This window comes from Aphis gossypii, chromosome 2, assembly GCF_020184175.1.
Source record: "Aphis gossypii isolate Hap1 chromosome 2, ASM2018417v2, whole genome shotgun sequence".
Taxonomy (NCBI): Eukaryota; Metazoa; Arthropoda; class Insecta; order Hemiptera; family Aphididae; genus Aphis; species Aphis gossypii.
The window spans coordinates 8,045,774-8,059,037 of NC_065531.1; the positions used below are offsets into that span (position 1 = coordinate 8,045,774).

A 13,264-nucleotide genomic window follows, 5' to 3' on the forward strand; every position below is an offset into this window, starting at 1 on the left:
TATATAAGGTCATAAAATATTTTTGAAGACAAAAAATTATTGGCTCATGACTTAAATGTTTAGCACGTAATATTGAAGTTTCTGAAATTTATCGTCGTACTTCGGTCTTTAAGTATTTGAAGTGATTGGAGATTAAACGCACTTTATTTGTACTAATTTATAGGTACTAAATTAAAATAAATTATTAATATTATAGGCATTGCGTAGTGTATTCGTGTTCCGTGTGTTATATTATAATCCATCTAACGACATGAACTGAATATTACGTGCAGTTTTCGATTTGTCATTTTCATTATATTATTATGATCATTTCGTTTCCTTTATTCGATCTACTATGTGTTTTTAAATGTGTATGGGTGTAATAATGGTATTATTGTTATACATTTTTATAATACAGTTGGGAGCAGCGAACGGTTCGTAACAATGAAATACTACACGAATCGTTATAAATTATTACGTAGTTCAAAACTAGACTGAGAATTATATATATATATATATACACACATTATATATTATATATTGAGCTGCTGTTAGGCTGTTACAATTATTTTCATTTTCGCTTTTCTTTTTCTGAACGATTTTTACACCATAAAGCTTTTACCGTTTTCGCTTTTAATGCAATATATATGTTGGTATGTGTGTCTATGCTTACAGGTCACTTTCCCCCCATTACGCCCCGTTATTAATCTTTAACCCGGGAATGAATTTTTTCAACTCAGTTGCAATCGCTCGAACAATAAACAAAAATAATATAATACGTATATAATTGTGCAACTATACTGCAGTTTCTCGTAGCGAAAAAGTTAGCTGAAATTATTGCACACGCAATATGAGTTTTGCTATTAAGCTATATATTTTTATCACCATCATCACTTAGTGTCGATATAATTGTAGTTTTGAGGATTTTCATGGCATTTTTTAAAATCCGCTCTCTCTATATCATATTATAATATTGTTAGGTGGTCAGGTGGAGTTTATTTTGAAGGCCTTTATATTATGTTACATCGCAACCATACTACGACTTATTCTTGGAAATCTATCATGTTGCTGCGAAGAGTATAAGAGATAATATTATATAGATAATGTTCAGATGGCTTGTCTCCGTTTCGTGTCAAAATTCGCAGAATCGATTTAAGTATTTAATTGATCAAATTATTATTACGAACGTTTATTGGATTAGAATCTCGCATAATCAGTTTCAGTTCAATTACAGGGTGTGAAAAAATCTGCAAAAATGACACGCACTCACGTGCGATTAACGTTGTGCTAGAATTAATTCACGTGTTCGAATCGGTTAATTGCGATAACGATGAATTAACAATCGCGATCGCACAATAATAGACACGCGCGAGTGCGCGTGTTTATCGATGAACGAGTGAGGTATTATTTCGATAAATCGATCGTTTATAATGAGCATCGGTGGCGTCGGCGAATTTGTCACGATAGCTCGTCTGTCTGCATGAATATTATAACCATCGCGTGTGGGTGCCACAATCTATAAGGTCTTTACTTAGACACTGTGGCCAATAGCTATGATATTTTTCTTGGCTAGACTTCCGAATAATTTTATACTTGTATAAAAACAAAATGTAATTTTTTTATCACATCATATAATAATATAAAGTCCTATCTTGAACTTCCAAGTCAAAATTGAAAATATTATATAATTATTATAACTTTTTCTATTACTTATAATATTTCTAAATCGTTTAAAAATAAGAATAATACACAATTTATCAATGTATGACAGGTAATTAAAATGATTAAAACATATTTGAGGCTTGAAGAGCGTTTATTGGTAATCAAGTGATTCCTTTCCTAGGCGTACGCGACCACCCCCGCTGTCTTTCTCACGTACTTATTGCGGTGCAGTCGGTCATCAGGCCGTATTATATTATCGAACCATATTCATCCGTATTTTTAAATTCGCATATCATATTATCTAGATCGTCGCCACCGTCATTATAAAACCGACCAAGTGTATAATATAATAATAATAATATGTGGTGCGGTGGCGGAACAATGGGTCTCTGGGCGGGGCGCCGCGGGGAGGTGTACATATAATATTATGAGCTCGGTGAAAGTGCCCGCCCGGACTGGGTCAGTGTTGCATAATAATAACGCTGCGCTCGCGTCCTTGTTGTTCTAGATTCACGCGCGCTCTATAAATATATATATATATATATAATATACAATCATGTAAAAATATAATACACGTACACACACACATTTACACTCACATTTTTTTTCTACCGGTCTGGGTGTGCGGTGCAGTGGAGTGGCGACACAGACGTGCAAACCGAGATGCCGCTATAGTTGCAATATTATATTATACCTACACTATTTTAATATATTGTGGTATTCGGGTGCCCGCCAAACGCAGTCTCTAGTCCGCAACAGACTTGTGGTAGAGGTGGTGGCGTTTGTATTCGTATCGCCCGACCGTTGCTCAACGCTATAATAGTAATTATTATTATTATTGCAAACGCGTACTGTGTTGATGATAAAAAGTAAAAACGATCCGCGGTCGACGCCGACGCGAAAAATACTATCGCGGCACCGCCACCGTTTTGCCAGTTGAGAAATCTGGACGTAAAACCGTCGGCTGGCCACAATTATTTATCATTGTCTTACTCGCTGCAGTAGCATGCAGTAGCACTCCTTGTTCATTTTATAATTAATAATAATAATTGTTATAAGATACTATATGGTTGTAATAAAACGACTTCGGCTGTTTATAAGTTTAATAATCGAATACGTTCACTTGTTTCGGCAAAATTTCCTATTTGTCACCTCACGGCACTTAGGAATAAAAAAATAACTCACCTACGTAAATACACAACGAACAGTACGAAGAGCGCTGAAAAATAGAACTTGAACTACTTTTTGCCGCTTTTAGCGATCGGCACACTTATTATGATCTTATTATAATAGTGATTGTATAAAATTAATATACGTATACTCTATAACTATACAGTATTGTCGATAGCGGCGAAATAAAATCAATAACCACGAGAGGTCCTTCGATACGACAATAATGTACCTCCAAATAATAATAATATTACCGATAATGATTTAGCGTTTTTGTGCTCGGACACGTGTGTGGGCTGATGACGATAAAATATAATAACAAGAGTTCATAATACATATTATTTATTATGTATAATATTGTTATAATAATATATAACAGTATTGTCGGTCGATGTATAAAAATTAATTTTTAGCTTTTTTCTATTATTATTATTTTTACACTATTTCGGTTGAAATTCATAGGAACACTATATATTATTATTATATTCGCAATGACGTATAAACTATAGATAATACAAAACAGCAGACCCTAGTCTACATATAATATAATATTGCTACAGCAGCCGCGTCTGTTCGATTTGTAAAACCAATTAAAATCTCCTAGATACGTCAGATAGTTCGTGCTTCCTGAATCGATATTAATTATTATTTTATATAGACATTGTAAATATATTAAGTATGTTGACATAATTAATTAAATACATAAAAAATAAGAATACTATTATATTATGTATTATGATGCGATTTTAACGTAATAATTTAACCTCGTCCAAATTCAATATAATAATACTATATAGACACCCGATACTGTCGTTATCGGCACACGATGACTAGCATAAAATTATGGTGATGTATATTATAGTTAGGTACATATTTATATTTATTTGGATAATTTTCAAACGCGGTTCAGGTCGTAAAATCCAAAGTATTTGCAACATTGATTACATTATTATTAGAGATCACGTTGCTATTCATATACAATATACATATTTATACATAAATATATAATATTTTATTAATATAATATGATAAATTGTAAACGTTATTTTGTGCAATAGAAATCGTCTTCGTCGTGTATCATAATAATTATACACGCTATAAAAGCGATCACCGCCAACTCACTACCGACGACATTACGAAATAAGAATAGTCGTTACCTTCCCGAGGTCTTATCGTTAATAATATTATTTACGAGCCGCGTATTAAACATAACTGAGGAACGCGACAAACATTATATCCAACCAAATTCTTACATCTAGTTTTATAACATTTGGGTACACATTATGCATAACGAAACTTTTACATTAAATTATTTTTAATGGCACCTACATATCATTCTAAACAAAAACCACCCGATTTTTACGCCCTCTCTTAAAATAAATATATATTCGAGTTGTATGCCACGAGAATTATTATTATAAATAATATTTTTACTTAGATTGATTTTGTTTACTTTGTGAAGTTAAATTCAAACAAAAAATTATAACCATCAATTTTAAATAAATTATTAATTTGAAGGTAATATTAATAATAACGCAATTTGTGTTTTAGGATCGGAGTTAACGGTTTCGACAATCCGATGAGGGATCCAAAGACCGAAGAAGTGAAAAAACTAGTCGGCCTCGTGAGTGAAAAATCATTACAATATTTTCATTTTAATATTAGTATTTAAGTAACCACATTAATTATATCGTCACGTGTTTCGTGTAGGGTGTCAAAGTGAAGATGGACGATCAGGGAAATATTCTTGTGAAAAGGCTGTCCGGGAAGAACGTGTACGTTAAGAGCATATCGAACGCCGGCGAAGAGACTAGCATCGGGGCAGACGTGCTCAAATTACCCAACTACTGTCTGGAGAACGATAAACCGGTTAAGGTTAGTGTATTACAATATACAGAATAATAGTATTTCATATTATATTGATCGCGTATATGATATTGTGTAATGTGATAAAAGTTTATTTTGTTATATCACACTATATCCGGTCACGGCGTGAGCGATTCGATCCCTGTAGATCTCTCAATACTATAAAAAAATAAAAAAAATTTTCTATATTTTGTCTTTTCATGTTATGATAGCAATTTATTATAACTAATTAATAATAAATTAATTTATTATTAATATATTTATAGCAATAAAAAAATATATATATATTTTTATTGATTGAATACTTAAAAGTTAGAAGATGTAAGAATATCTCTTAGTGACGTATATGATATTCCTTCTAATTTAACCCTCAAATAATACGTTCAGAAATAATAAATATTATAGTTTATGAATAGTACACATCACAAATCATTATTTTGATAACTAGTCTTAAAAACCAAGTAGCCAGTAGCTCGACTGCACGACAGTAGCCTCTTAGGAGTATAATACGTGTACCCAGAAAAACATAGTATTATCAAATCACGTGACTTCTTATATCAACAATATTTACATACCAACGGCGGCCAGACATTATTCAATCGACAAGGTAAAAAAAAAAAATGAAAGAAACTGAAAAAAAATCCACTGCATTTATAATGTCTGCTCCTGTAGCAGCGTCCGATATATTTACGCCGTACTTCGCTTTGCTATTTACCGCATTATTATTATTATTATTGCTGTTATTATTATTTACGGTCGGTCAGCGTGTGTACTGTGTATATTATATACATATATAACATATACAAGTAGCTCGTGTGATGTTGTAGCAGAAGCGGTGACACAAAGTCGGTTACGACTGTTGTGGTTAAGTGTAGTGGGGTGGCGAGGGGCAACATAAAAAGACGACTACCGCATTGGCTAACCGGACTTAACGAAACAAGGTGCGTGTCCCCCTCCCTCTCCCACAACCCCTTATGATTAGATAACACTTCGACTTTTATGCCTCCATCGCTTATACATACCATATATACAGGAATATAAATACATATATATATACGACTATATAGCTGCAGCAGTCGTCGTGTATGCAACCTATAAAGGCACAGCAGCCAGTGTTCGGTTAGGTTAAGTTAAGTTAGGTCAGTGCATTAAAATAATGATAATATCATAAATTCGTACTCAAACAGGCCACAGCTATGTACGATTAAAAGTCTAAATATCATATCTTTGGACGTGGCTTTAATTTTTTTTTTCAAATACCTTTATAAATAATATTTCACGAGTAGGTATAATTAAATATTATTGTTATTATCATTACTACTGATTAGTATATATGTAGTAGTATTGCTTATATCATTTATGCACTTTCGACTAAGATGACAAGAATTAGGTTTGTTTGCAGTGGTAGGAGAGGGTGCTTGGTATACTCGTACACCTAACAGAGTTTCTTATTTCTCATCAGCAGGTAATTGTTTCCCTTGCAATGGATTTTTAGTTACGCACATAGGTAAATTTAAAATAAATATTATCGAAGTCATAAATTATTAAACATAATCTAATAAAAATACCTGTAAAAAATTAATGTTAAGATTAGACGCGTTAGGTTGAATTTAAACTTAAAAAAATTGAGGTACTTTAAGATCTGATTATCCGTCGTATAAATATATTTTATTAATTACTGAGAATAACGTGCACGACGTCAATCAATGATTAACGCAGCCTAAATTAAAAAACATTTAAATAATTGTATCACATTAATTCATCCAATTAAAAGTAAATTGAAATCGGTGTTTACTAAATAATATAATATTTTAAGTTATGAAAATAATTCGTTTTTTATTTTGGATTATTTTAATGTCATAAAATATAATAAGCGTAGCCGCGTAGGTATAATAAATAATTATTATATAGGTACTGTTATTGTTGTTAAATTCTTCTTAAGATTATATCATCGATCAAAGTCGTTCTGCGTGTATTGAAGTGCCTATATATATATAACGAATAAAACAATAAGACTCGGTTGTGTTTGTAATATTGCAGAAACGCATTCGGATGTAGACTTTGAACAAAATAATATGCAAATGATTTCATCAGACGGAAACCATTATTACCGCTATGGTTCCGATATCGAATTGTACAATGGAACATTGTAAGCGCGTATTACAAGGCCTCCTCTATCAATGTGAATATTATAATAATACATCATCATCATAATATTATTGTAATATACTAATATATTATAATATAATATTATTATATCCGTTGTGCCCATACGAAATATGATGTATTCTAACACTATGACACAATATTAAAATTAGCTTTTTCGATATCATACTCTTTGTAATATTTATCAATGACTATCCCTGGTGGTATACGCCTACCTGTGTTGATGACGAATATCTGAATAACATTATTTATGCATCTTTGGAGTCTTGGCTAAGTGCTCTCGAAAAATGAAATCACTGTGCGAATGCATTCCAATAAACTATGAGGTATAATATTTAAAATATTATTGGTTAAGCAGGTTTGCCTATTTCTATTTTGTTGGTAAAACCAGTATTATACAGATTCTCCAAGCATACTCCCCTCATTTTTAAATTTAATAATAGTTTTTAAGTATTTAACATTGTGTAAAAGATTATAGACCAATAATAATGGATTCAGAAGTTACATGTTAAAATGAACCAAATATAATAAATACTATAGAATATAGATCATTTGATACTTGATATATTTATAAAACCACTTGTAAAGATTATTGTTTTTAACTACTATCTATTCTAAATTTTGAATTAGGTGTATCAATATTTTCAAAATGATTTTCCAATAAATAATTTATTATTTATTAAACCGCATTATTAAAGATAAAAAATGGAGTGGGAAATGGGAATTGAGCATGCTTGGTGAATCACCATGTATATTGTATACATAATATTATATTAATTTAGTAAATACGATTTTTTTTTGTTCTTCGTGAGTTACACATGACCAGATTTGCAAACAACATTATCTTACAACTTTAAATCTTTACCCAAAACAAATTATCTATAAATATATAACAATACGCATTATACTCACGGAAAAACGATCGTCTTTTTATACATTTATTATAGGTATATAAGATAATAGGAGCCACGTATAAAATTCTGTTGCGCACGTATAGTTTTTCAAAAAAAAAAAAATATATATATATATAAAGCAACTTAGATATCATAGATATATGTATATATATAAAATATAATGCGTAGGTGGTCATCATAATAGTCATTCGTCGTCGTCATTGTCGGGGCAGTTTTTTTTTCTTTCCACTCCAATCGTACGCCACAGAATATTATAATATTATCAACGCGTTAAATATTATATATACATAAATAATATACTACGACCGAACAAAACTCGTAATTATAGAGATAGTCGAGATAGGTACCTATCGTTATGGTTTGACGCGGATTCGTTTTTTTCTCTCGTTTCGTTTTCAAACCACTGAGATAAGCCTTTCCGCGCGAAGGTCAAAAAATACGGTCGTACTAAGAAGAGGGTTGGGATGTGTTTAGTAGAGAAAAGACAGAACAATGGCCGTTCAATTTTTTTTTAATTTCCCTTCTGCGCGTCTTTTCTTCATTTTTTTTTCTTCTTTTTCGATACACGTTTGTACCCATCTACCTACCTGCAAATATATATATATATTATATATCATGTACCACAACTACCTCTATAGATATATATTACACTGCTGTTGCAGCCCGTCTCGAGGAGAGCGGTTCATTGAATGGTAATTCCTGATGCCCCGGTAATTAGTTCGACCACCTCTAGCGTACTTATGACAATTGTTTTCGCCGTAAACGCATTCCACAGCGGGGCCGCCACGCGCGCACACGTTGCCGCCGCAGATAAGGTGTCCATTGAAATGCGTGCGCCGGCGGCTCATTTATCTTACGCCCGGACAATATCGTACTTAGTATATTATAATATACACTGTGGATCATAGGGAGGACGTGGTAGTCGATCGCGATTTGCGGCTATTGGGCGGCACGTTTGTGAAGCTAAAAATATATAATACATCTTTCATGAAAATAACACAATATATTACAATACGAATATAATATATCACTATTACCTATATATATATAGATACGGCCATCAGCAATGGGCTTGGTACTGCCATGAAAAGTTTGCCATTAACGTGTATGAAATGGTAAACACGAATTATTGTTACATTATAATATTAATTTTATTTAAATATTTCATTATAATGGATTTGTGTAAACCAAACATCAACACCGGACAGACGGTTGTCAAAAAATATTAAAATAGTATATCTATAGTTTTAGTCGTTGTCTTTAAAGTTTCGAGTACTATGTATTTTGCAAATGTAGGACATAGGTATCTACTATATTTTATTAGTTTGTGTTTTTTTAATTTTCTTCGGTGGTTGCTCATTTTGGTCAAAATAAAAATATATGTTAGTTAAAAATAAGTCGACTATATTATTATAGCGTTAGAAATCTTTAACGCGCGTAATAAAAAACGGTTTTGATTTTAAAATTATTCACTATAGGTAATAACAGCGTAAAAAACATTATTTTTATTTAAGCCTAGATTTTTTTTTCCATAATCATCGGCAATGGTATAAAATAATATGTGACATCCGAGTATTTAAACTATAACTATTTTTGAGATAAAAATAACAATAATAAACTCCTCCTTAAAGTGAAAAATTATATAGTATTTCAATTTTCAATATTCGAAAGGTTAGTAATAATAATCATTTTTTATATTTTTTTCAGTTATTTGACATGAAAAAATTTCAACAGAACGTGTCCAGAGAATTGCGCAGAGCGTACCCTGACCGTAGACGCCTGGAATGTCAATGTTTGAGTGCTATCAGCTTTGTAAAAAACGAACCAGACATGTTAGATAGCCCTATATGGGTGTTGATTATAAACGTCGTAGCCATGGATATGCTCAAGTCGAAATTGCCACCAAGTAAGTTGTTTTCCGTCGAATTATGTTATTTAATTCCATTCATGTGCTTATTGTTGGGTGATGACTTATATTATAGTATTGTACTACATTTGTCCTCTTTCGTTTTCTCACTTATAAAATATATAAAATATGAATAATAATAGGTTTTGTAATGGGTTGTCCTGAGGAGGTAGTCGCACCATTGTTCAAAGATATTAGGTATTTTCCTAATTTATTTATAATTTTGATTATTAAAATTATATCAACTATTTTCACTTTAGGAGTGTCATTATTTATTATTATTACTATATTATTGTCATCTTATGACATCGACAAGAGTTTATTTTTTAATATATTGCACATTATTGTATTTTATTTATTTAATAAAAGAAAAAAAATGATATAACTTTGAAACTTAAGTGTTAGAAATTATAAACTTACGTACACATCTCGCGGGGTCCGCAATCCACCACGTGTGGATGCCTACATGATAATATACTGCTCTCATAATCATAAGAGAGTCTCGCGGCAACGGCAAGCAGAATGACTATAATATTATGACTTGAGTAACTCACTGACTAATAAATGTAGAGCCTGAACAATGATAGATCGATGCTTGCAATTTACACGGTACATTCGTAAAATCGTACCACAAATTTAGTGTGCAATAAGAAAACATTTTACAAAATTTGCATATTAAAGTGGTGCTTTCACAAGATTTTTGAGAATCAAAATGGTCAATGAATATATCTAAGTTTTGAACACTGTTAAACCGAATATTAAATAACAAATTAATCAAAATTCGAATCATATTATATAGAATTGGCATTTTTAACGGGCAACTAAGTGCAAAACGAAGTAAGCAATACAAAGTCTGCCGGGTCAGCTATTATTATTATTAATATAATATAAAAAAATCTCGGTTTTCACCTGAGGCGACTTTTGTCCAGGCATCGCTGGGTGGGACAGCTATTATATACTATATATATATAAATTTAATAATTAATATGCGCAAACACTCGCCATTGACCTGGCAAAAAAATAAATAAATAAAAAGGCCGCGGATACAAATACAGTAGATAACACCTATATAGTAGCGCGAGGCGTGAAATGAATGTGCGCGCCCGCATACAGTCAATAATAGTTGCAAACAATGGACACACGGTCCTGATTTCTTTTGATTGGTCACAGGACTGCGATTTGATTAGTCGTATTCAGCCCCGGAGGCTCGGGTTCCCACCGCGGTTTAATTCGTTCGACGGTCCTCAGGTGTATTATCATTATATTATATATTAATTCATATATTTGCAACGATTCGGGTCACTGAACTGCAATGATTATAATTCGAGGGAATCATACCAAAGTTCATCATCGTTTGGTTCCAACACATAAGCGCGAGTATTACATATTATTTCGATCTATCGTCATATACAAATATTGCTGGATTCATCATCACTGTTGCACAACTTAATACTTAATATAATAATATGATATATAGTTTTTATAAACATTTTCGTGATCGGATCTTCACTTGCAGTTATCTTCATCTGGAAACGACAGTATGGTTATATTCTATGTTAGTAGTATTTACTAACATATTGAATAAATGGATACTCGTTTCAATACAAAACCGTAAAGGTGGCTTAGTAGTAGTCGCGTTTGATATTTCGAGTGTTTCCACGGAGTTATAATATATTATTATATCGCTTAGGAATAAATAAAATCCACGCATGGCGAAAATATGCAGTTGTTAGGTTAAACGTTCTTTAAGGTCCAAAAGACGCTACATTTTTTAAAGATGTCAAATGTCAAGTTAAAAGAGCAAAAAAAAAGATTTTTTTTATTTTTTAGTTGGGGTTTTAAGGTAAATACTTTAATACTTTAAACATAAAACTTTAGCTCCCTATGGAATCGTACATACATTTTTCAACCATTTTGATTAGGGTTATCAAATATAATAATATGTATAATACTATAATGTGATAGTATTATTATTATTATTATTATATTATAACGTTGTACGTGTGCGGTACCCACTCACTGCCTCGCTGCATCGATGTGTTATATAATTCCGCGAAATTCGTGACTGCACGCGCCACACGCGGTAATAAATTGCTTCGTATAATATTATGTTATTTATCATCTCAAGGGTTTTGTAGATTATTGTAATATTTTTGAGTATCTGTGCGTAGCCTCGACCGATTAAATGTATCATTTACGATATATATATATATCGTACGTTTTTCGAGTTCACAGGTCGATGGCAAAACGCTTATTATTATTTTCGTTGTTGAGTTCCTCCTATATATAAATTCGAACGAAAATGTCATCACGATCGATATACCACTCATCTATTCATTATAAATTGGATCACGCAGATTCGATCTCTCGAGGTTAGGACACATCAAATTATTAGAATCAAAAAAAAAAAAACTTTAACGTCAAATGTCGTGCACCGCGTTTCCGATCATATTATTATTCTCATATATTATATGGTTCATTATTATATTGTTTATTCGATAATAAAATAATATAGAGTTCAATCGTTATGTTATATAATGTATACGTTAGTTTAACGATCGAACGGGAATGTAGTTTTGCGGTCGGTCATCGGCGTATTATATATTATTATAATGTTACGTGCTGCTGCAACAGGTCTCCGGTGGATGACGTGTTTTACTCTCGTCGTACATTTATAATAGTATATTTATATAAATGCACTTTGCATTACATTATCGTATACGATTGAATTTTTTTGATGCAAAAACATCGATAATTTTTTTTCTGATCTTCAGAATTATTATTTATTTGAATAGTAGCAGTATTTGTAATTTACTTTTGAAATCCGGATTTCTATCCCATTCCAATTATTATGTACCTACGTTAGGTTATATTATCATTTCGCTGCATCACACATCGAAATAAGTTTGTGCTTTTAATTACAAAACAGAAATTCTCGATTATCAATCGATTTTCATCAATTACTCTTGAAGTATAATGCTATAAGTGTGATGATCGAATTGAAAGCATTTGCTCAAAACTACTATACTGAACGTGGTGTAGTCAAAATGTTGTTATAATCTTCAGCAGTGATCGGATAAATTTTTGTGAGGATGAGAGGAGGGACATTTTCACATGATTTTGCGTGGCACTATCCGATCGACCACTGCAAAGGGGAAAACATATTATGTCGTCCTATATTCGTATAGATTATGTCCCCGCGCTGCGTGGGTGGTCGGCCGAGTACGCGCGCGTTGTTCGTGTAATATATTATTACACTGTTGTCGTCGTCGTCGTGTCCGCGCTCGCGATATCTCGTCAAGTGCGGTTTTTGCCATTTTTTTACGCGGCGGCAGTGACCTTTTAATTGGCGCACAGTCCGTTCGTCGCAGCGATTAATCCGTTTCGATGCAGTGTACCGTTGTCGATGGCGCACTTAGAAATATATGTATATTAAACACAACCGTTAACCAACACAGATGATGAGTATCGCGGTCATGACTTATTTTATTATTATTCTCTTCGGCTGAGAGACACACGTGGAGACTGAGATGGGGACAAAGAGACAAAACGAGATAGAGAAAGAGAGAGACATTAATACATACTTGTGTATTGTGATTAT

At 32.2% G+C, this 13,264-nt stretch overlaps 1 protein-coding gene across 3 annotated transcripts in view; it reads left to right on the top strand.

The window, feature by feature from the left end:
• Positions 1 to 13,264, top strand: part of LOC114124925 (uncharacterized) — a 140,076-nt gene that overhangs the window by 117,619 nt on the left and 9,193 nt on the right. For all 3 annotated transcript variants that reach the window (XM_050202186.1, XM_050202187.1, XM_050202188.1), the window contains exons 4-6: positions 4,363 to 4,435; positions 4,522 to 4,686; positions 9,465 to 9,663. In XM_050202186.1, coding sequence (XP_050058143.1) covers positions 4,363 to 4,435; positions 4,522 to 4,686; positions 9,465 to 9,663 — 437 coding nt within the window. The remainder of the gene's footprint in view (positions 1 to 4,362; positions 4,436 to 4,521; positions 4,687 to 9,464; positions 9,664 to 13,264) is intronic.